The 22,617-nt window shown below is 40.6% G+C and overlaps 1 protein-coding gene across 1 annotated transcript in view; it reads right to left on the reverse strand.

Moving 5' to 3' along the window:
• Window positions 1–22,617, reverse strand: part of PDK3 (pyruvate dehydrogenase kinase 3) — a 45,491-nt gene that overhangs the window by 19,920 nt on the left and 2,954 nt on the right. Inside the window, exon 2 of the mRNA XM_072326856.1 lies at window positions 8,842–8,983. Within this exon, the coding sequence (XP_072182957.1) occupies window positions 8,842–8,983 (142 nt within the window). The remainder of the gene's footprint in view (window positions 1–8,841; window positions 8,984–22,617) is intronic.

Here is a 22,617-nt window from a genome sequence, read left to right on the forward strand (position 1 = left end):
AACCAAGTAACCATGGATGCTGTACTGAGGGACATGGTTTAGTGTGGAAATATCCCTGGTAGGTGGACAGTTGGACTGGGTGATCTTGGAGACCTGTTCCAACCCCTGGTGATTCTGAGACTCATGGGTTAAAATAATGGCAGCTTAATAGGGAAAATAAAAGCTGCAAGTTAAAAAATAAATAAATAAATAAAAGAAGCAGAATTAATTCACTACTTTCCCCCACCAATATGCATGCAGATGTTCAGCCACATCCAGGGGTGCAGACCCTCAGCACTCACAATGATTACTAGGGAATACAGACTTAATAACCGGAACCATCCCCTTTTCTTCCTCCTCTAAGATTTTACTGCTAAGCACAATGGCATACCGTAATATTGAATATCCCTTCAGATACCTCAGATGAACTATCCCAGCTGTGTCCCCTTCCAACATACTCTCAGGTGTGGGGGACAGGGAAGAGGGAAAAAGAGACTGACCTGACAGTGAAGAATCGCTGCTCAGTAACAGCCAAAACACTGGTGTGTCACCAACACCATTTTAGACACAAATTCAAAATAGAGCACTATATGTTGGCTGCTATGAAGAAAGTTAATCTCATCCCAGCCAAGTTACAGCAAAATAACTGAGATCTGTTCTACAAAGTGTTGAAAATTGAACATTCTCCCATTTCCCCACCAGGGCACAAATACTCTTTGAAAATCCACTTGTGGACAATGACTACAGTGTTGCAGAAACGTATACACAGATGATAAGAAGTGCAACTGAGGTTACATGGGACTGAAGCCACGATCCTGTGAGGAGAGGCTGAGAGAGCTGGGACTGCTCAGCCTGGAGTACAGGAGGCTTGGGGAGGGGTGGGGGTAAGGGAGAAAGAAGGGCTGGGAAATCTCATCATTCTCTATTATTTCCTGAAGGGAGCGGTACAAAGAAAACAGAGCCAGGTTCTTGTCAACAGCGCTCAGCATCAGGACCAGAGGCAATGGGCATAAACTAGAACAAAGGACAGTCCCTCTGAACAGCAAGTAGCAACTTCAGTGCTGTGTGGGTGATGGAGTCCTGACACAGGCTGCCTAGAGGCTGTGGAGTCTCCTTCTTGGAGATCTCCAAAAGCTGCATGGACATGGGCATGGGTACCCTGCTCAGTCAGGGACTGGACTACGTGGCCTCCAGGGGGTTACCTCCCACCTCAGCCATTCTGTGACAAGGTTATCATGCAGACTAGTGTTAGGAAGTGAAAGTTTGTCCACAGTAGTCACATAAAACTTCCAAAACAGTCCAGGACTACTCCAATGGAGGTGATCCTAGGCTAAAATATACAATTTCATCACACAGAGTAATATCTTCAACATGGTCAGCATAGTTATATTAGGTCCTGTCACAAGGATTGCTACTTTTTATGTTTTTTACTACAACCATCACAGATAACTACAGAAATCCCTCAAATATTGTTTGCCTGTTCCATGTTTGAGAAGTACTCGATGTCTCTAGTGCTGCTTACCTTAAAGGTTGTATTTTTATAATGCTAGATATTTGTTATAATGCTATAAGATCATCAATTCAGAACCACCTCCACAACATATATATTTGATCCATAACCCACCGAAGATGTGTTTCTGAACAGTGTAATATTTTCCAATTTGAAAGATATTAAAGTAGCTCTACTGACTGAGTAGTAGTAGTAGAGGATAGAGAAGCAGGGGAAAAGCCATCAACACTATCAGCTGGAGGAGGGACTTGGTTTCTAAGAGAGTGAAAGAGAACTAATTTCCTCTGAGAATGTGTCCTCAGATACACTCTCATTATTAATCCTCAATGGAAAATAACCGCTTTACTTTCAGAACTCTTCTGCTTCATCTGTGAGACTTATTGCATAACAAATATATGAGCACCCTCATTTACTAGAGAGAATGGCCTCAAACTGTGCCGGGGGAGATTCAGGTTGTTAGGAAATACTTCTCCAAGAGAGTGGTCAGGCACTGGAACGGGCTGTCTAAGGAGGTGGCAGAGTCACTGACCATGGAGGCAATGGTTTAGTGGGAAATGTTGGTGATAGGTGGATGATCTTAGAGGTCTTTTCCAACCTTGAGGTCCCTAGAGGACTGTATGATCTTAGAGGTCTTTTCCAACCTTGGTGATTCTATGATTTCTTTGGGGTACATTTTCTTCAACATTATCTTCCTCATATGAATCAAGATCAATCAAGCTAATCACAGGTAAGAATGAAAAGAGGTACAATTATTACAGTTAGCAACACACAGTTAAAGTACCTCCAAAATGAAAGATAGAGAAAATGGCAGATAATGCAACAAGACAATTCCAGGTAGAAGTTCTCATTCTTCTCAGCCTCTCACCCTCATCTTCATTCTCTCCCATGAAGTATTTATTTGCATTGATAATATGCAATCACCTCGAGCTTTCTCTTCTCCATATTGAACAACCCCAGCTTTCTGAGTATCACTAAGGAGATACACTGCTCTCTGTCTCTTCCGATATGAAAGAGTCTTCAGTAAGTCTGTGACAGAGCTAATAAAATCTCCAGTGGCACAGTAAGAGAGAGGAGATTAGGAACACGTTGATCCTTCACATCATACAATATCTTGAATGTCTCATTTCTGAATACACAGAATAATAACTATGCCTCAGAAGCTACAAAGATTTTTACTAGAACTACAGAATTATTGAGGTTGGAAAAGACCACTAGGATCAACTAGCCCAGTCATCAACACATCACCACCACATCCACTAACCATGCTCCTCAGTGCCACATCTACACAGTTCTTCAGCATCTTCAGGGACAGTGACTACACCACCTCCCTGGGCAGTCTGTTCCAATGTTTCACCACTCTTTCTGAGATTTTTCCTAATATCCTACCTGATCCTCCGCTGGCACAACCTGAGGCCATTCCCTCTTGTCCTATGACTGTTACCTGGGAGAAGAAGCTGATCCCCACCTTGCCATAACCTCCCTTCAGGCAGCTGTAGAGAGCAATAAGGTCTCCCCTAAGATTCCTCTTCTCCAGACTGAACAATGCCAGTTCCTTCAGCCTCTCCCCATAAGACCTGTGCTCCAGAAGCTTTGTTGTCCTTCTTCAGACACACCCCAGAGCCTCAGTGTCTTTCCTACACCAGAACACAGCACTCAAGTTGCAGCCTCATCAGTGCCAAGTACAGCAGGACAACCACCCAGCTAGCCCTGCTAACTACATTATATCTGGTTCATGCCAGGATGCCACTGACCTTGGCCACCTGGGCACACTGCTGGCTAGCGTTCAGTGGAGTGTCAACTAACAGCCCCAGATCCTGGTGTTAAAACACCAAACAGAAATCCCGAATATCAGCAATCCTGTACTAATGTTGAGGATAACATAGCAATGAATACTTCAGGTACTGAATGCAAGCAATACCTGATTTTTATGCTACCTGGATTCGATTGGCTGCTCACTATTATTAGCATGTTATATTTAGATGTGTACCTTCTATTTGCTCACTGGAACATTAGTCCTAAGACTGTTGCCTCTGTAGTAAACAAACATTACTAACTCTAAGCAGAAGGATCAGCACTTTCATACTACTGGTGTATCAAGTAAGGACAAGCCAAGTGTTTATCTCATGTAATGCAGGAAGTAACTGTGCAGAAAACAGTCTCAATCAGAAAGAAGACCAAAGCGAGTCAACCAGAAAAAAGCTGCCAAACATGGTCACCAATCCTGAGTGCAAGCAGCAGGCAGAACAGGTTTTAAGACCACTGGTGCTGCGTTGAGCAGACAGCATAATGAGGAACTGAGAGTTTCTGAAACCAAGGGAAATTACCCAAGCTAAATGCTCTAAGCGAATCTACAAACACACTGATGTGATTTATCTTTAGTATCTGTGGTGATGAATAATCTATGGCACTGAACAATGTTTTTCCTTTCAAAAGTGTTAGCAACAATATTTAGATGTCTTCCCAATTCTGAACTGTTATTACCTTAAGGCAAGATCATTAGCACAAGGATCGCATCCAGCAAGTTAGAGATAAAAGCTCAGAGGAAAGGCTATTAACATCAAATGTAAGCCATTCAAATTTCTTCCATCACTCTCTCTTTTTTAAACCCTTGGCTACATGAAGCTGGAAAAAATGAAAACATGTAACCTTAAGTTAAACAAATCTAACCCACTGTCCAGTGCCTATGGATTACACAACATCCAAACAGAGCTGCAAATGCTGGGCTTTTTGGTTTTGTTCTGTTGTTTTGCTTACGATTTTCGTGTTCTCAAACTGCTTACATCCCTTCATCCCTTACTCCTCCCCAAAAAGAGTTCAAAACTGAGGAAACTAGGAAGTAAAAACTTGTTTAAGAGGAAATTTAAAGCAGTGATGATCTATTAGTAATTCACAATGCTGTCGTAACAGCAATAACAGTACAGTTTGCTTAACAGTGCGGAGTCAGCAATGCATTACACCCCTACAGCAGTTAGGCTTGGTAAAGAATGTCACTCCCTTTCAACACCATTCATTCATTTAATTGAACTTTCTTTTTATTAGGAACATAGGGGGAGATGGATAACTGAAGGTTTTAACTGCAGGATTTACCAAGCATTGGAAATCAAAACCTGGTAGAGGTTTTACTCCAGTTAAGATTTCTACTTAGCTAGAACAAAGGAGAAAGGAATAATGGACAATTTCCTACATTATTAGTGAATGAATACAACGATACGGAACAGAAATCTGCAAAATAAATAAATAAATAAAAATGAGGGAGAGAAGAGGGAGAGAGGGAGAGAGGGAGAGAGGGAGAGAGGGAGAGAGGGAGAGAGGGAGAGAGGGAGAGAGGGAGAGAGGGAGAGAGGGAGAGAGGGAGAGAGGGAGAGAGGGAGAGAGGGAGAGAGGGAGAGAGGGAGAGAGGGAGAGAGGGAGAGAGGGAGAGAGGGAGAGAGGGAGAGAGGGAGAGAGGGAGAGAGGGAGAGAGGGAGAGAGGGAGAGAGGGAGAGAGGGAGAGAGGGAGAGAGGGAGAGAGGGAGAGAGGGAGAGAGGGAGAGAGGGAGAGAGGGAGACAGGGAGACAGGGAGACAGGGAGACAGGGAGACAGGGAGACAGGGAGACAGGGAGACAGGGAGACAGGGAGACAGGGAGACAGGGAGACAGGGAGACAGGGAGAGACGGAAAATGACAAAACAGCAAAGCCATAGCTGAAATGGGAAAAGACAGTGTCAGTTATACTTTGCCAATTTTGGTGAGTCATCAAAAGCAGAAATCAAAGCCTGTGCCCTTCAAATCTGCTGTCTTTCTAGAGCTTAATTATTTAGCATAGTCCACTACAACTCACTGGGCAAGCTCTTTGGCTTCAAGCACCGTAGCTTTGCTCGTTCTCAAATTAGCACAAAGTCGACTGAATTCCTGTCAGTCTGCCAAACACAGTAATTCCAGCATGGCACATTTCATACATGAAATCACTCTATGTGCTCATAATGCCAACTCTAGATTTAACTACCATTCTTTTCCCCCTCCTCCAACTTTTCTTTCCACCCCCTCCAACTCACACAAGATACTTTACTTTCCCTCTCCACAACATGAATTTCAGCAAGATTTTCTGTTAGAGTCTCTAACATCCACACACTGATAAAACCTGCCTCCATGGAAACATAACTTTGTTAGCATAGTATGAATGTAAAAAATAGAACAATTAATAATCCATGAACTACAGATTTCTCTAATGTGCCTTTCCAGGAAAGGCCCAAAGCAGATAAAAGCTAGGATTAATTAAGATGGGAATTATAGATGTGACTGAGTAGCTCATTGTGCAACTCTTGCACTTATTTTTGAGTATTTTACAAGTCTTGGCTGCTGTAAGTTTTTATTGCAATTATTTTCCCACATCACTGTAGCAATGATATCCTTCTAAGCAATTCTGTCACATATCCATATTCCACCTGCAGAGCACCTTCAGACAGAACATCCTTCCCAAAGCTGACCTATCAAAAGGATCTTTTTTAAGTGGGAAACTGCTTATAATCTGCAAATCTCTAGCATGCTGCTTGCTCATCTCTTATTTGGAATCACTCCATTTTGCAGTCAAAAGACATTAAATGCATTACTGTTTCACTTCCTTCCCTTGCAACCTTCAAGCAAAACACACGCGTGTTAAGTTATAAACTGTAATGGGGATAGCTTCGTGTAGATGTAAAAGCAAAACTCTACTTTGCGTTCATAATTCACTATACAGACAAAGCCAGTTTTCTTCAGAAAAGAGTAGATGAGTACAAAGGAAGGACAGCTGTCCTTCTTATCCTCATTACTGCACACATCAGGCTAAGGAACCCAGAAAGGAGAAAGACCACACTCTTCCAGAGCAGTTATTAGTCAAATCCCTGCTACACAGTGCAGTTGGGTGTATGCTACAGAAAGAAAAGCATCCACAGAGATGGATTAGAAGGCTGGAGAACAGAGTTTGTCTGCAGCAGAGAGTATATTCTCAGAAGCATCAGGATGAGACTGCTTCATAAGAGGCATAAGAAGCAAGAGAAATTCTTGCCATTTTGAATGTAACTGACTGCCTGGATGCAGGATTCATGGGAAAGGACCCACGCTGCAAAGTAGGTGGAGATAGCTTTGGTGGAGTAAGAAAACAAAGTTCTGTCTATATAAATACCTTATTCTAGTTTAAAAGTTTAATAAAATCTACCATAAGGACTAAGAGTCTTCCGAATTTTTTGGCAGACTGATATTAATGAACATATATTGGGAACTTGCAATTTAAGGCTCCAAATAATTTGGAGTCTTCTCAAAACTACATAGAAACACAGGGTTCTAGTGTAATGCAATAGTACAAATAAGCCATAATTATGCTAGTGACAAGACAGATTACTGGAAACTGGCAAATAAGCAGGTGAAAGTGAATAATGCATGAAGAGATGTATTTGCTCACTTGTGCCAAACATACATCAGCATTTTGGTTTGCATATTAACAAAGTGTCAACCTATGACAGTAAAAATAAAGGATTGTGAAATCTGACTTTCAAAAGCATAAATATGAAATGAATGAACAGGAAATCACAAGGAGGTTTCTTCATTTTACAAATGCTATTACAAAGCAACAACTGAAATTATATTTGTTTATTCTATTGCATAAGATTCAGAAATCTCTCTGTAAGTATGTCTAAAGCTTAGGTTAAAAACAAGCGTGTTTCAAAATTCCCTATCTTCATAGCTGCCTCGTGGTCTAGGTGACAAAAACAAACAGCTTTAACAAGTTTAAGAGTTAAGTGATAAGAGTAAATTTCGGCCAAGGTTCAACACTGATGTACGACAAGGTTTTATTACCCACAGATAAACTTTCTCTTTTTTAATTAAAATTCCAAGCGCAAAAATTGGAAAAATCTCATTCAAGTCCACATCTATAACCAGGAAAAGAACATTCTATAAGTACTTCTGAACTTCTGACACACGATCACAAATATATTCTTACATAATCACAATGAAGATATTTCCTTTCATAAAAGCCATTAGTTAACCAAAGATCAAAATCAGAGGACCACCAGGTAGGTTATCTACCTGAACCTCTTCATCATATTAAAGACCTTATCAGTTGTCTGACACTTTTGGCCCATTTAACAGAAAACTATCAGTCTACAGCTGTGATAGCACACATCACACCGTCACACAAAATATAGGATTTGGACAAGTATGTTACAGTCATATTCAGACATGCTCCAGATTTAAGTTGGCAGCATCTATCACAGCTATTAAACTCATCTGAAACCTGTAACAAAAGCACCTCTAAATACCTATTCACTCTAAACACCTTTGCCACAAATGAGGCAAACATTGCTTGGCTCTGTGTTAGCAGGGTGGAAGCCTATGCTGCAGAACATGTATTTTGACTACAGTAAAAATCAAGTATCATGCTCAACAGTTACTACAGAAAGATTATTTCAATTTCTCCATCTATCTATATTTCACTAAAAACAGCTTCACGCCATCTAGATCAGAAAAGCCTGAAAAGGCCAGGATATTAAGCACTCTTCTACTTGTTGTAACAGCTTCTGGTACTATCAGACAGACACAAGCCTTCAGTCCTTGCAAGCCACCACTTAATCACAACGAGATTACTATTATGTGGTTCTACTGCATTTACATTTACTTGAAGTACTTAGTCATTACATTTGAAGCAGTCATCAAGACAGCTAACACTGTCTCTCATAGACAAACACATTAAAATCAAATTGTGCAATACCACATAACCTAATTTACACTTTAAGTCTGACAAAATATGAGACGATATGCAGCGAACAATTTCTTGGCTCAAGAGCTACGATCGAAACTTGCGAAAGCCAACAACATCAGTTGTAACTCATGCATCTTGCTGTTAAGCTGTTGTTCACAAAGGGAAGTTTGATGCATCCCACAACTGTATTTTTATATAAATTCTTTGGATCAAGTATTTGCAGGGAAAGAGACAAGGAACACCCTTTGAACAAAAAAAGAAAAATAGAGCTTACAAGGCAGTTGTCTCTGAAATTCACAAATAGGCTAGCAACAAATTACTGTGGAAAAGATGGCAACATTTACCATCATTTACTATTTATTAAGAAGGAAGGTGTTGTTTAACAAGCAACAGAATTTGGTCCTGTTCCATGAATTCCCCTGAATAGTAGGTGAGAAGAATAGGCAGTGGTTAAACTTGCTTTTTGTTTTTTGGACAGAGGAAGAGTAAGGGGAAAGGACAAGCTATTTTAACTCACAGGTGTAACACAGCAAGGAACACTTAAGAACACAGCCGAATGTAAAGCATCATATATAGTGTTAGTTTTACACTAATTTTTCAATTCACTTTAAAAAACAAACAAACAAAAACTTACCAACTCTGCACTAGTCCAACTGAAGGCCTATTAAGTAAGTTATCAGGCAACAAATTGACTTCTCTCATGGTGTTAGCTAGCCGCACAGGCAGCTCTTTCCGCAGAAACATGTAGGAAGTCTTCTCACAAGCATTGTCACGACCTGTTATAGGGAAAGAAAAAAATACAAATGTCTATTGCAGCACATCAATTTTTAGACTCACTAGTGTCAAAAGATAAGTCACTGGAGGGAAAAAAATAGTAACTTTTTTCAGTACTCAGCTTCCCTCTCAGTCCCAACACACATCTTTGGGTGCTTTTTCCTTCAGTACAAAGGGTAGTACTTTTGACTTCCTAGAGCTCACCCCCTTCTGTCAATGAGACTCATTCCTTTTTTATTTTTACACTTAAGAGTTTCTGACTGCTTTGATCTAGTCTCTTCATTCATTCATACAGGCTTCAACCCAGCCAGCACCTCACAAACATATGTTACAAAGAAAACTAGAAACTGTCTGTTAGTCTCCAGCAGACGCTCAGCCCCTTTGATTACAGCGTCCACTCCAGTTCACACCTGCAGTATCAGACACCTCCTAACACACTCACATTAAAAATTTCAGATTTGAGTTTCTCCTTTCAATGTCCAAGGAAAGAAATGGCCTTGCAAGGAATGGTTCTGCTGATAAAGAGCATCGAGAAATAACTCTTCCTTCCATTTGCTAATGTTTTCTGTGTCTGCTCTTAATTTTTGAGACAAAGAAAATGCCAGCAAGGCAAAAGTTGAACAGCTGCAAGCATCCCAATAAAAACAACAAAAACCAAAGCAAACAAAAAAGCGCTACACATACTACACTACAGATACTCATTTACTATTCTGTATAGGATTTCTTGGGCCTCGTATACTGCTGCTGAAAAGGGTTACTGGTTAAATGTCAAGAATTCCTTTCCATAGTTCTGAGTTCTGTAGGAGCGTGAGATAAAAGCTGAATCTGAGCTAGCAGTGTGCTCTGGCAGCCAAAAGGGGCCATCTGAGCCCTGCGGTGCAGCAGGCCCAGCACTGCCAGCAGGCAAGGGAAGGGGCTGCCCTGCTCTGCACTGCTGCAGGCTCACCTCCAGCACTGGGTGCAGTGTTGGGTGCTTACAATGTAAGGAGGACATAAAACTATTAGAGAGTATCTGAAGGAGGACTTCAAAGATGGTGAAGGGTACAGAGGGCAAGACATGTATGGAGCAACTGAGGCCTCTGGATTTGCCCCGGGAAAAGCAGCAAATGTGGTCCCTTCCAGGGTTGGGCTACAAGGAACTCATCAGCCATTGGAAGGAAAGCAAACCTCTCAGAATCACATTCCAGTTTTGGAAAGCTGCAGCTGAGTATCTTTGACTTTCGTTTCTAATATACTTCTATCCAGTACAACATTTTTAAAAGTGAGAACAAGCAAGCAAACAAACAACCACCCACACCTCTTCAGAAAGCAAACATAAGACATGGAAAAATAATACCGCTTTGCTGCTGACCAGCTTGGAAAAAAATGATAAATTATTGGAGATCCTAGCCTGAACCAGAAGGACACAGCTGACAGTATTCTTAAGCTAAACAAGTCATCGGCAATACGTACGAAAACAAGCATATGAAAGCATGAGCTGTTAAGATTCTTGCCTAACTAGTTCAGATGGGAGATGAGACCTGGCTGAACATGCTTTCTGTACTTTGCAACCTTTCACAGAAGAGGGCATTCTTCATCAAAACTAATTTCCAAGGAGTCCAATGAAATTAACGAACAAATCCCACACAAGTTTTACTTGTAATGAGTAGTCAGTGTAATGCTTTCATCTAGAAAGGCACATCTTTTGTGATTATCACCAATACAACCACCTGCAAAACTGATGAGTGAAGGCATAACACTAGAGCTACAATTTATGCTCAAGCAAACCAGAAAGCCTTAAAAGCCCTGCTAGGCACATAATCACAAAGATTTGCAATTTGAAAGACTCAAGTATAATGTAACCAGCACAATCAAGGTGCTACCTTTATAAGAGAGTCCCATTATAATCAGCTGAACATCAGAGTTTTCTCTGCATAGGCAATGTGTCCTGATAGATTAGTTCCCAATCAAACTGTAACACAAGCGCGGGGGAGCTCACGGGAAGGATTAGGGTTTCCCCTATTTTTTTTTAATCATCTAAGCATCATCAATCAATAGATCGTCATTACGTTCTATTGGCATCAGCAGTTCCGTTACCATTCCCCCAACAAACATTTGTGCACCTGTTTTACTTACTTGCCTTTTTCCCTCTCCAATTACAAAGAAGCTCATCCTGTAAAAATTAGACAAAACAAATACACCACTACATTGTTGCTGTGAAGCACAGTAAGAATTTCAGAGTTCCAGCCTTCAGTGCAGTCTGACACTTGCCACCCAGAGAATGCAGCCCTATGGGCTGGGTCTTCAGGAAGAGTAGCTGGACAGCAGGAAAGAACACTCTGCAGCTGGCTCTCACAACACCTCTTCACTGGGGAAAGAAACTGGAATCAAGATTACAACTGCTTCTTTCCAATGGCATCTGAGAGAAAGTGTGGTAGTTTTCCAGGCAAGAAAAGGAATGAAAGACAGCCCAGACAGACAATAAGAAAAAAGTGGACAAGCACCCACAGCCCATGGCTGCCTATGCAAGGACGCAGAGGCCCTTCAAGGACACAGTCCCAGAGTTTGTACAAGGAAGGCTGCAAAGCTGCTGGACTAGAAAGCGGGACTGGCAGAAAAGACCCACGTCCTGTTCTCCCATAAGCAAGGGCTTATTTCTACTTAAGGTGTCTCACTACAGCAGTCCTAACTGGTCTCTTTTTAAAGAGTTGCCCTGCTGTGATTTAGGTATGGAGCATTTTTGGGGTCCCTTTGAAGTCACTTCAGGAAAAGAAGTGCTATTTCAAGACTAACCTGAAGTCATTTCACCATTAGCCCCAGTACATCTTTCTGTTTTGCAGTGCACTGCCAGAATAACATCTGCTTTGCTGCATGTAGTTCATCTGAGAGCCTCCACAGAACCCCTTCAGCTTCTAGCCAAAGGCTGGTTGGTTATGTGCCTCCCAAGCAGCATGTGTTCAGGGACAGAAAATGGCTGTGCACTGGGTCAGCAATAATTAAGCATTCTTCAGCTTTCAAAACATCATACTGTGTCCTGACAGCTGCTCCTTGGCTGCTGTTCCTTATAGCAACTCCTGAGCTATTACATAGGTCAAAATGAGTCCAAAAAATAAAATTCAAGTCTAAGTTTGTTTGTTTTTTAAATATGAGTGCTCTGCTAAGTCACAGTGCCATTTTCAAAGGTTTAAATTACAATTAGACTTCTAATTTTTCAAAGGTTGGCTTGATTTTTGCTCTACCTGCTACACCTTGTTTCAAAGCATACAGCTTTCTTTCTATAAATATCTTTAATCACTCCAGCTGGGTCATTACGCATTGCCAGAAACAAACTTTCATGTTAAACACCAGAGGCCATATCCAGTTTCAGTCCATCAATTTCAGTTCAACATAGTTTGAAGCCACACCCAGGGATAAGGAGAAAGTGAAACTTGTGCATAATTTCACTGTGATTTACCCAGCAGCTCTCAACAAGTTACTCCATAACACAAAGATGCACAACAAAGACCTGCTTACCTTTGCATAATTCAAAGTGTAAGAAAGATTACAGTAGTTCTATGCCCTAATGCAGATTACACTGCACTAGGCATCGAGGACTGTAATTAGCTTTATTTCCAAAAACAAGGGGTGCTGTGTCAGAGTTTCCTAATTGCACCAAAGAGCAACAGCAGCAGCAGATTTCAAGACAAAAATGTAATGATAGGGAAGTATAGTGCTAGCACAGCATTATGATATGCTATGAACACAGCTATTGTTATTAATTACTAATAGAGGGCACACCGCTTTTATTTTTTCAAAGCATTGCATAAAGCTATATTTGCAATGTAATCTTGTTAAATTATATGAAATTAACATCATGGAGACATGGATTGTCATCTATAAAGCACTGAAACACTGAACTTTAGGAAATAAAAATGCACTGTGAGAGAGACGCTGTCATTCAAGTACTAGTGATTAATTAAGGTTCTTTCTGTCTGTCTCCTTTAATAGTGTTTTAGAGCTACATTTGTCTGAGTGAAACGAACATATTCCAATTAAAAGCGGCTTACCGAACACTTGTTCAAAGTTTCAGACTCAGCAATCTCTGAATGTTGGATGTGCTTTCATTAAAATACTGCACCTGAATTATGATGCTTTTCTTTCACATTCATGCTGAGTTGGAGTAATTTGAATAAAGGCTAAGTTAACACTTTCACCTTAACAAGTGTTTCAATACAAACGTATGTTAACTTTCTTTAAATAAAAACACAGTAATAGCGGCTCTTTATGATGTACCTCTGTTTATGGTCATATAATTAAAAGCTGGATTTCGAACACTAGTAACAAATAAGCGCAATAGAAAGTTGTTTGTGCACCCGCTACAAAGAATAAGAGACAGCCTAAATGATGTTGGATTTCACTTTGCAGTGAAGCATGACACAGCTGAAGAACTGATTTGATAATCCTTGATCAAGTTTGAGTTGACAAATACATATGGATGATACAGATATGACTTAAAATAATAAGACTAAGACTTCACGAGAAGTTCACTCAAGAGGTGACATCCAACAGTGAAACCAATTGTCTCGTATGTGAAAAGGTGACAAATATTTTTAACAAAATATATCACGCCACTTAATGAAAGAAGTATCAGAAGGAAAAAAAATACAAGACAATGCATAAAGAAAACTTGCTCTGAAAGCATGAAGGTAACACAGGCCATAACAGTAGAACCTTGGATGCAACACGTCTTCAAACACAGTAGCAGCAGATGGACAAAGATCAAAACGGGAAAGTTCCCTATGGTGCATGTCAATGTTATAACCAGCACATCTTCAGAGAAAATTCAGGAAGCAGTTACTTCCAGTTTTCTGACATCTTTTTATTTTCCCCTTACTGGCATTTAACTTTATTCACTCATCTCTTTCCCTCTCACATTTTTACCCACACTGCTAAATGTCCGTAGCTTTTCAGTTCCTTCCATTGCACCAATGGAATGAGAAAACTATTGCAGAGCTGAATCTATTAAAAACAAAACAAAAAAACCCCTTCAATTCTGGATCCTGCAACAGGAGGCACTAACAACATAGAGACTATTCACACACACTCCCAACTGATGCAAATTGAATTCCAGCAAATTCTACTGATTGACCAAACAGCACTATGCTGAATAAGATTCAGATCACAAAAGAATTTGTAACAAATGGAAAGCTGCAGAAGAGGGTACGTACAAACTTCAATTTCACTCCAGAGGAGGTCAAACTCAGGACCCAAAAAAACATTACCAAATACTAACAGACCGTCTGCCAGATTCCCACATTCAGGAAGCACCCATTTGAGAGCAGCCTACTGGAGAATGCGTGATGGTCAAGGTTACTTGCTTCAAAAATATCACACGGCTGCCACAACTCTACTAGGTACTGGACTGCTGGGGCTTCATCATAGAAGCAGCAGTGGTTGCTGAGTATCAGCACTTACATGACAGCAGAGACAGGGGAAAGACGAGTTAACTGTTCTTTTTAGTCTCTGCACTGCACCTAGGGGTCTACTTCTCTCTGTTAGCTATTTATCCAACACTGAGCTGAAACATCAGCCATCACACTACTCTAAGACTCTAGAGCAGGAGAGCCCCACCTGCTGCATGCCAGAGAACACAGACTCCATTCAAAATCCACAAGAACAAGGTCAGAATCCTTTCACCCCTATCCCCATGAAACTACTATTGCTTCTTTCTATGGTAAAATAAGACATAGGAAGATAAGAGTGATTGACCATATCTACCCTCTTCTCTTTAACTTCTAGAGTATTTTTCAGCTCCTGTACAGGCAATCCAAAAAAGAAAGTGAAACAGATGGACAGAGAAAGCTTCAGAAGATGATGCAATGAGATCAAAGCATCAGAGCACACTGAGCAAAGGTCAAACTTAACCACTTGCTGCTGAAACTAGTAAAGCAGAACTAAAGGATCTATGGTTTCCACTGCTTATACATCGTTTCAGGAGCGTGGACTATATACTAAAGTCAAGCAACCTATGCTTACATAACAACAACAACTGCGGCTACCAGAAAGGAAAAAAAAAGCCAACTCTGCAAACCACCACCCTCCAGTCCTCCAAAAGTATTTATGCTCCCAAAAGGAACACAGACACTTTCAGTATACTCTCTAGTGCTCATCTCACTAACCACTACAACCATCAATCCCATACAAAGCACATAGAGTTTGTTAGCTCTGCAAAACCTAATAAGGATGATGAAGCAAGAGGAAAAATAACACACACACCATAATCGGAAATGCTGACTCTTGCCAACACTCACTCACTACCAGAGGCTGCCTCTAAGAATGCTCTACACTTAAATGGGATTCCCTTTTCCTACCTACCATGCCATGTCAGAGAATAGCAGCCACAACCCAGACAGATGTTCCAAGAGGGACAGCCAGCAGGTGGCCATATTTGACAACATAGCCCACACAAGCCCTAGGTGTTCAGCCTCTGCTTTTTAGAGGGCTTCAGCCCAAATTCTCTCTGCTCTCCAGGGCTACTCCCACCAACATCTACAATTTTACATTCAAGTACCATGTTTTAAGGACTTGTTTTCTCTTGGCATATACGATCTCAATATTAAGAAATTCATGATGTGTTAATAATGAATAGGAGAATGACTGAAGCTCAAAACAAAAAGCAACACCAAACCTGATGAATTAAGGACAGGACTGTATTTTTAGTTCTTCTGCATCTGTAACAATAAAATCACTTTTTAAAAGGCTGAAAAATTAAGATTTGTGAAGTAACTACTCCCTGAAAACTGGCTGAAGACAATTCAGACTGCCACTTTAACACAAGTTAAGGACAGAGTGTCAAATGGTAAGAGATGTCATCAGCACAGCTGAACATGGAGGAAATCACTGTAGTCATTATCACACCAACCACATGTTAGGACACATAGCTTGCTAACTCCAAAAAGTCTGTTTTAAAATAAATGATCCTTCATATGACCTGGAATTTGTTGGAAAGAAGTTTAGTTTTGAACTGGGACAGATAAACGGAATGAATAAACAAAGGAACAACACATCGCTGACCAATCAAAGCCTCAGTCAAACTGCAGATCCTTCACTGTCACTCAAGTCATAGACTTCCCTACAGTGGAATGATCCAAGGGAAGATATTTGTCCCCCAAGAAGAACAGATCTTCAGCCAACCATTTGTAATGGCTGTAAACTAGTATGTGTTATTAAATAAAACAACACAAAGTAACGCAGATAAATCAATATTCTAAGATAAGCTTCTTCGATCTAAAAATAACATTAATGAAGTAACTATTCTGAAGTACACGCTAAGAGAAAATGCAATAGTCAAGCAATAAATAAAGTTTAATGCAGAGGTGCTCAAACAATTACCACGGTTTGTTTTCTGTTTTGTTTTTCTAAGAATCCATATGTGTCTAGGACTGTCTGTCCCAAGACAGCTGGGGAGTAGCTGGAAGTCAGGGTTAAACAATTCACGTCTCTCCTTCTCTCTCACAAAACATGAGAGGCAGAGTATTCTTAAGAGAAATCACGGTTCCTATCTGGTTCCTGGCCTCCAAGCTACCCATGTTACCCAAAGGCTCCCTCCACCAAGCCCCAGTAAGCTTCTTGGAGAAAGCTGCTCCTCAGACATCAATTTTGTTTCTTTGAGCTTATCGCCACCTTTCCCCCCCATTAACGATTCACTTCACACTGTAGCCTACAGTTAGGTATCCCAAAGCAGCCTCCCTAAATTCTCAATTTTGACAAATTCCTCACTGACCTCAAGGGAAAAGATCTACAATTCTCAATAACTGCTCCACAAAAATACAAATCCCTGCATTATCTTTTAGTCCCTGCCAAAACGCCAACGGGAAAACTCCAATTCTCCAGCTTAAATATGAGCAAAAACACACAGTATCAATAACAACATTACTGCTGACAACACAGGGCCTGGATCTCCTTCAATCTCAGCAAGGTTTACTAGACTGTTATCCATCTTGTTACAAAATGCTTTCAGTGCTTAACAAACTGGGCTACAAAAAGATTAGAGGATTAATCCGTGCTGCCACCAGTTACCAGGCTCGTATATATTTATCCAGCATGTATTTTTTTAAAGCATAGAAAGGATAAAAGTAGCAGTTGTAAGGTTGTTCTTTTCTTTTAGCAAAAAGCAATTTGATGATTTTTAACCTTGCTTCTTTCTCTGTTTGTATTCTTAAATCTGATATTGACCAAAACAAAATCAACAAAAGTTGCAACAAGCACATGACTTACATGCAAAGGAATCAGTGAAAGCATTTATAAAACTGGCATTTCTTTTACATTAACTATAAACCAGTGTGCTACCTGTTTTACATATATATATATATATATGTGAGTGTGTGTGTGTGTGTGTATATGTATACACACACACACACACACAATAAGTGGCCTCTTCACAGGGAAAAGACTAATTTAAATAGGTCAAAGTAACACATAAGAGAATGTCAAATGTCACATTTACATAGAAAAGGTTCAGAGAAAAGAAGGATCAATATAACAGTCTCTAACAATACACAAAGAACATCAGGAAAATGAGGCAAATCCTAAGTTTCTGAGCCACAGCTCAGTGCTCTAAGATAATAACCCTCCCTTTCAGCCTATTACACCAAGAAAAATTAGACATTTAATTGATGAACATGCACAAAACCATAAACATTTTAAAAGGGCAGTAGTCTACAAACAACTTTTACAACTTAAAAAACAACCCTATACAAGTGTATTAAGGGTAACTGGCACCAATAAAAGCTGCTTCAATCCTGCAGGGATGGAACGAGATAAAGCAATTCTAAAATTCTAAGCCAAATTCTATTATCAATTACATGGTTTTGGGCCATAGAAATGCTAACTATCCATTGAAGAGTACTGGTCAAGTATTAAGTATGGAATATTTTCTAATGGATATTTGTGCCAGTCTGGTTGGGATAGCTCTCTTCATAGCAGCCCATATGGTACTGTGCTTTGGATTTGGGACCATGAGTGTTGATGACACCAGCATTCCTGCTACTGCTCAAAAGTACTTGCCCAGCTTCAAGGCTTTCTCCTTTCCTTTACTTACCTCCACCCAAGCAAGCAGGCTGGGGGCTGGCACGATGCTGGGAGGGAGCACATCCAGAAGTCAACCTTTGCTGATCACAGGGGTGGCCCACACAACACAACTTCAGGCTCAGCAATAAAGAAACAACTGGTGGACTTGTCTTCCAAGACAGACATTACTCTGAGATTTGGCATCAGTCCACTAGCAGGAGGTAAGAAGTGATTACCTTTGCCACACTTTCGTCTTCCTCTTTCCTTCACTTACAAAACCGGCCTTATCTCAACTCATGAGTTTTCTTACTTGGGCTCTTCCTATTCTCTCTCCCTGCCCCATGCGGGAAGGCAGCAAGTGGCTGTGTGGGGTTTTAGCTCCTGGACAGTCAGCCCACCAGAATGCTGCACATCTACTATACAGCAATCTCATGTTGAAGTTATTCTGTACTCTCTATTTTTATCGCCTTAACACATTTTTTTTTCACTGTTTAGTGCCATAATATCTTATCTGAGCATTTTATCATTATTACTTTTTATTTTTTCGGCTATTTAGTTCAATATGACTCACCTAATTTTGGGCTTATTCTAATGTCCTCCTCTTCATTCCCTCTCAAAGAGGAGCACTGTTACTGTTCAATTCCACAACCCTGGGACTATCACCAATGATTATTTCCATGAACCCCATAAGCAACAGCCCTGCTGCTTACTAAGCCAAAAGGGCCCAAATACATTTCAGCTTATCCAAACTTTGTATAAGGAACAAGGGGAAGTTAAGATTTCCTTTATTTCTCTTTTCCTGAAGATCAAAGATGAACTCAGTCTTTACCATTATGTATTTTAATGAAGTAAATGCTACACTGCAAGTTGTCTTCAGATTCTTTTCTCTGGCTTTCTATCCCCTGCCTTCTGGGGGTAACCTTTGCCATTACTTGCACTGCAACCCAAGATACACGTTCTTGTTTTAAGTTCGCATTTCAGTTCTTAACACTGTTATACTATCCTTATCTTTTGTCAACACCAGATTATTTATTGATTTATTTTCAGAAATCATCTGCTATTTCTTATACCTTAGGAGAGACTGTGTCTACTCATTTCCTTAGCTTGTGGAAGCTAAGCTACAGGAACTGCAAGAAATCCTCCAATATTCTTGAAAATAGAAGAACTGCACTTCAGGCCATTTCAATTCCACATCAAATTCAGCAAAACAAAAAGTGTAAGTACACATGTGAATACATACACATGTATGTATTCATCGTAACATCATATGCTCCCTCTGAGCACCTGTGGGCAGAGAAATGCAGAGCACCTTCGTTCAGCTTAAAGACAAACAGAACACAGATTAAGGAAGCTTCAGCCACTTAAGGAGCAGGGGGAAAAAAACCACAATGAATCTCATCCATTGGAGAATGCTCACCTGTAGACAGCTAAGCTTCAGGCAGCAGAACAGCCAGTTGTATTACCTACTGAATGCAGAATTTCCTTTGCCACACAGTCACCAAAAATAAAATAGGACTTATTGCATAATCAAAATCACTGCAAATTTAATCCAACACTAACTTGTTCTGTTTTGTTTTGAGAATCTTGCAGACCTGAATGATCAGAAATGTAACTACCAGCATTAGATTAAAGAAAAAACTTCTGAAAAAGCGCCTATTGGGCAAGCAGATTTAATCCCTAGCAGCCTCCAAAAGCAACCAATACAGGCAATGCTGTAAACAACCCCATTTGGTACCGCGATTGAAAATGACACAGTACTCCCACGCACAAAATAAATCTCTACCACACTGCAGTTCAATAGCAACTGCTGAACCCAGTTATGTAACCAGAATGACCCCTATGGACCTTCACAAGAATCAATATCAGAACTGATAAAAAACTTCAATGCTACAGCAAGTAACGCTGCAGTCAGAGCTGTAAATAGTAACAGGTTACAAGGAACGGTTGCATCACAAGAGGTTCCCAGCTCCCTTACTGCTTGGCAGCCCATACAAAGAAAGCCCCCTTTACTGTGTGCCCCCAGTGGCGCAGTGGTTTAAGCTGCTGCCTGCGGCACTGGAGGGCCCGGGTTCGAATCCCCCCTGTGGCGCAGGGGTAGAAGTGCCGCTTCGCTACACAGGGGGCTCGAAACCCGGGAGTTGGACTCGATGATCTCTAAGGTCCCTTCCAACTCGCATGATACTATGATACTACTATGATACTATGAAAAGAGCAAATCATGGTCCATGCTCACATCTACAGAACAGAGGAATGGATGCAGAAAAGAATTTAAAAAGCAATAAAATAAAATAAAAAATGTACAATTCAGCATCCACCTCCAGATTTCACCGGGTTGAGTCTTTTAATGTGAAGCCATTTAATCATGTGAAGATCATTTAATGTGAAGCCAAAAACATCTTTTAATGTGAAGCCAGAGTAAAGTTACTCTATCCCACAGTTAGGCAAAATTCATATCAGGATGCTATTTAAAACTCTAAGACGCAGAGGAATACTACTGAAAACCTGGGAAAAGCTCACATAACTGTGATGGTATTTTCATGAGGCTTTACAAAATCAAGACAAAATATTCCATCCCAGCATATGGGATATATCCAACTTCACAGAGGAAAAAACTCCAGGCATCCAAGAATGCTCCCCAATGAAAGCTGTACGTGCTGGGTGAGAGCTGAAGCCAGTCAGATTAAAACAACGGCAGTAATGTCTGACCAGCACTCATCTTTTTGATCCAGTTCAGTTGTTAGCATACCGATGGCTAACGTTCAGACTAAGAGGGAATTTATTTTGAAGGTACTCTCAAAATCAAACATAAGGTTTCAGAGTCAGTTCATAGATAGCAGGAGAAAAATTCAGTTGCAATGCAATAAATGATAGGTCATTATTTAATAGCTCCTTCTAGCATTAAATTTGTGAGAGTCTCAGCCACACAACCTCTCCACTAAAGCTGTGTTTAAAAAAATACATTATTTCTTTGTGTACACTAATCCTATATTGGTCCCCCTTCTACCAGAAGATTAATTATTAAGTTCAGAGACATACAACTGTTTTCAGCCTCTACTTCCAACCCCCCCATCTCATTGTTTGTATCTCTCCACTCACTGCCTTCCCCGTTTCCTTGTTTCTAAGCATGTTTTCAGTTTCAGCACTGACAGCCCTCCGGCCACCAACGCAGAACACAAAGTGTGAGCACTTGCAGAAGTCTGACCTAGTACTGCACGCACAACAGACAACAACAGCAGTGCCAGTACCCGGCCTACTCCTTCTAACAGTTTTGGAACAGGCCTATAAGCTTCCTCAATACAGGCCAAGTTGAATAGATACCACAAACTAATTGATTTCATAACAAAAGTCAGATATAAAAATGAGGAGGATCTGTCATATATTTGTTCCTCTTAGCCTCCAGATATGCCCCAGCTGCAAGCACTCACTGTTGCACATTCTAGATGTTCATGGTACAGTGCAACTGCTCCATTACCATCCTTGTGACATGCTTCAGTGCCAGTTTTTGCAGCAGTTGCCACAGGCATTTTTATTATAACCTACAGAATGACAGCCTTCCAAGCCATGTTCCATAACAAGGACTCACACAGCCCATGATTTACTGTCCTCTCCCTTAAGTATATACTCTTCATTTTTACTCAGTGTCACAAGAAACGACATGGTATTTAAGATTAGCATTGACAAGTAAGAGGGAATGAGTGGAATGAGTGCCTTTTTGTTAAGTTTTACCCACACGTATAAACAGTTACCCAAAAACACATGTAACCTCGACTACAAAATTCATCCAAAACATTTCATTTCAGACTTGCAGGGAAAAAAAAGGGAAAGAAGTCCAACTGGCCAAGACAGCTTTGGTATTAAGCAAGCTCCACAAGCACACAGTATGCATCAGACCTCAGCCCCTCACAAGTCTCAGGTACATCATTACCACGGTAGCAGTTATCGGTGCATTACACTGGTATAGTTGGCCAACATACATTCACAAAATACCAGTTAAGTACACTTAAATTGACTCTTTCCAGAATAATCAATGAACTGCACAAGTTATATCACCTGTACCTTTATTTGTGCTCAGTTATTTTATGAGCAGCCTTTTCAGTACAATCACTCTTTTCACAAAACATTCTACCATTATCTTTACTGTCAGCTGTTTACCGTCAACAACATGACCCAAACTGTGCAGCTGCATGGAACGTGTGAGCTCAGGCACAGCTCTGTTCTAGTTAGGCTGTAACGTTCTTGGCTTAAAGCCAGCCCTGAACAGCCAGGCAGAGTAAGCTCACGTCCTTCTGTGCCCTTTCTTTAAGTGCTAGGACACAGCTAGACATAGAAACATTACCTTCCCCAACAGACACAGCCAGCTGGTTACCTACCTTCTTTCCCAGACATACTTGACTGACCAGTTATCCACGTAAGAAGCTGATAGGACTGCAGGCTATTTCAGATTACCTGTAGTCCTTCAAGGCATGCTTTGCACAGCTGCGGCAAATCTAAACTAGGAGGATCTATCAAACACACAAGTCCAATACTGGTACTCCTCCCCACCCCCTGACAGTTTTGCCCTAGAAGTATATGAAGATTCATTTACCTGAATGCTATTAACATACAACTC

This window comes from Excalfactoria chinensis, chromosome 1, assembly GCF_039878825.1.
Source record: "Excalfactoria chinensis isolate bCotChi1 chromosome 1, bCotChi1.hap2, whole genome shotgun sequence".
Classification (NCBI taxonomy): Eukaryota; Metazoa; Chordata; class Aves; order Galliformes; family Phasianidae; genus Excalfactoria; species Excalfactoria chinensis.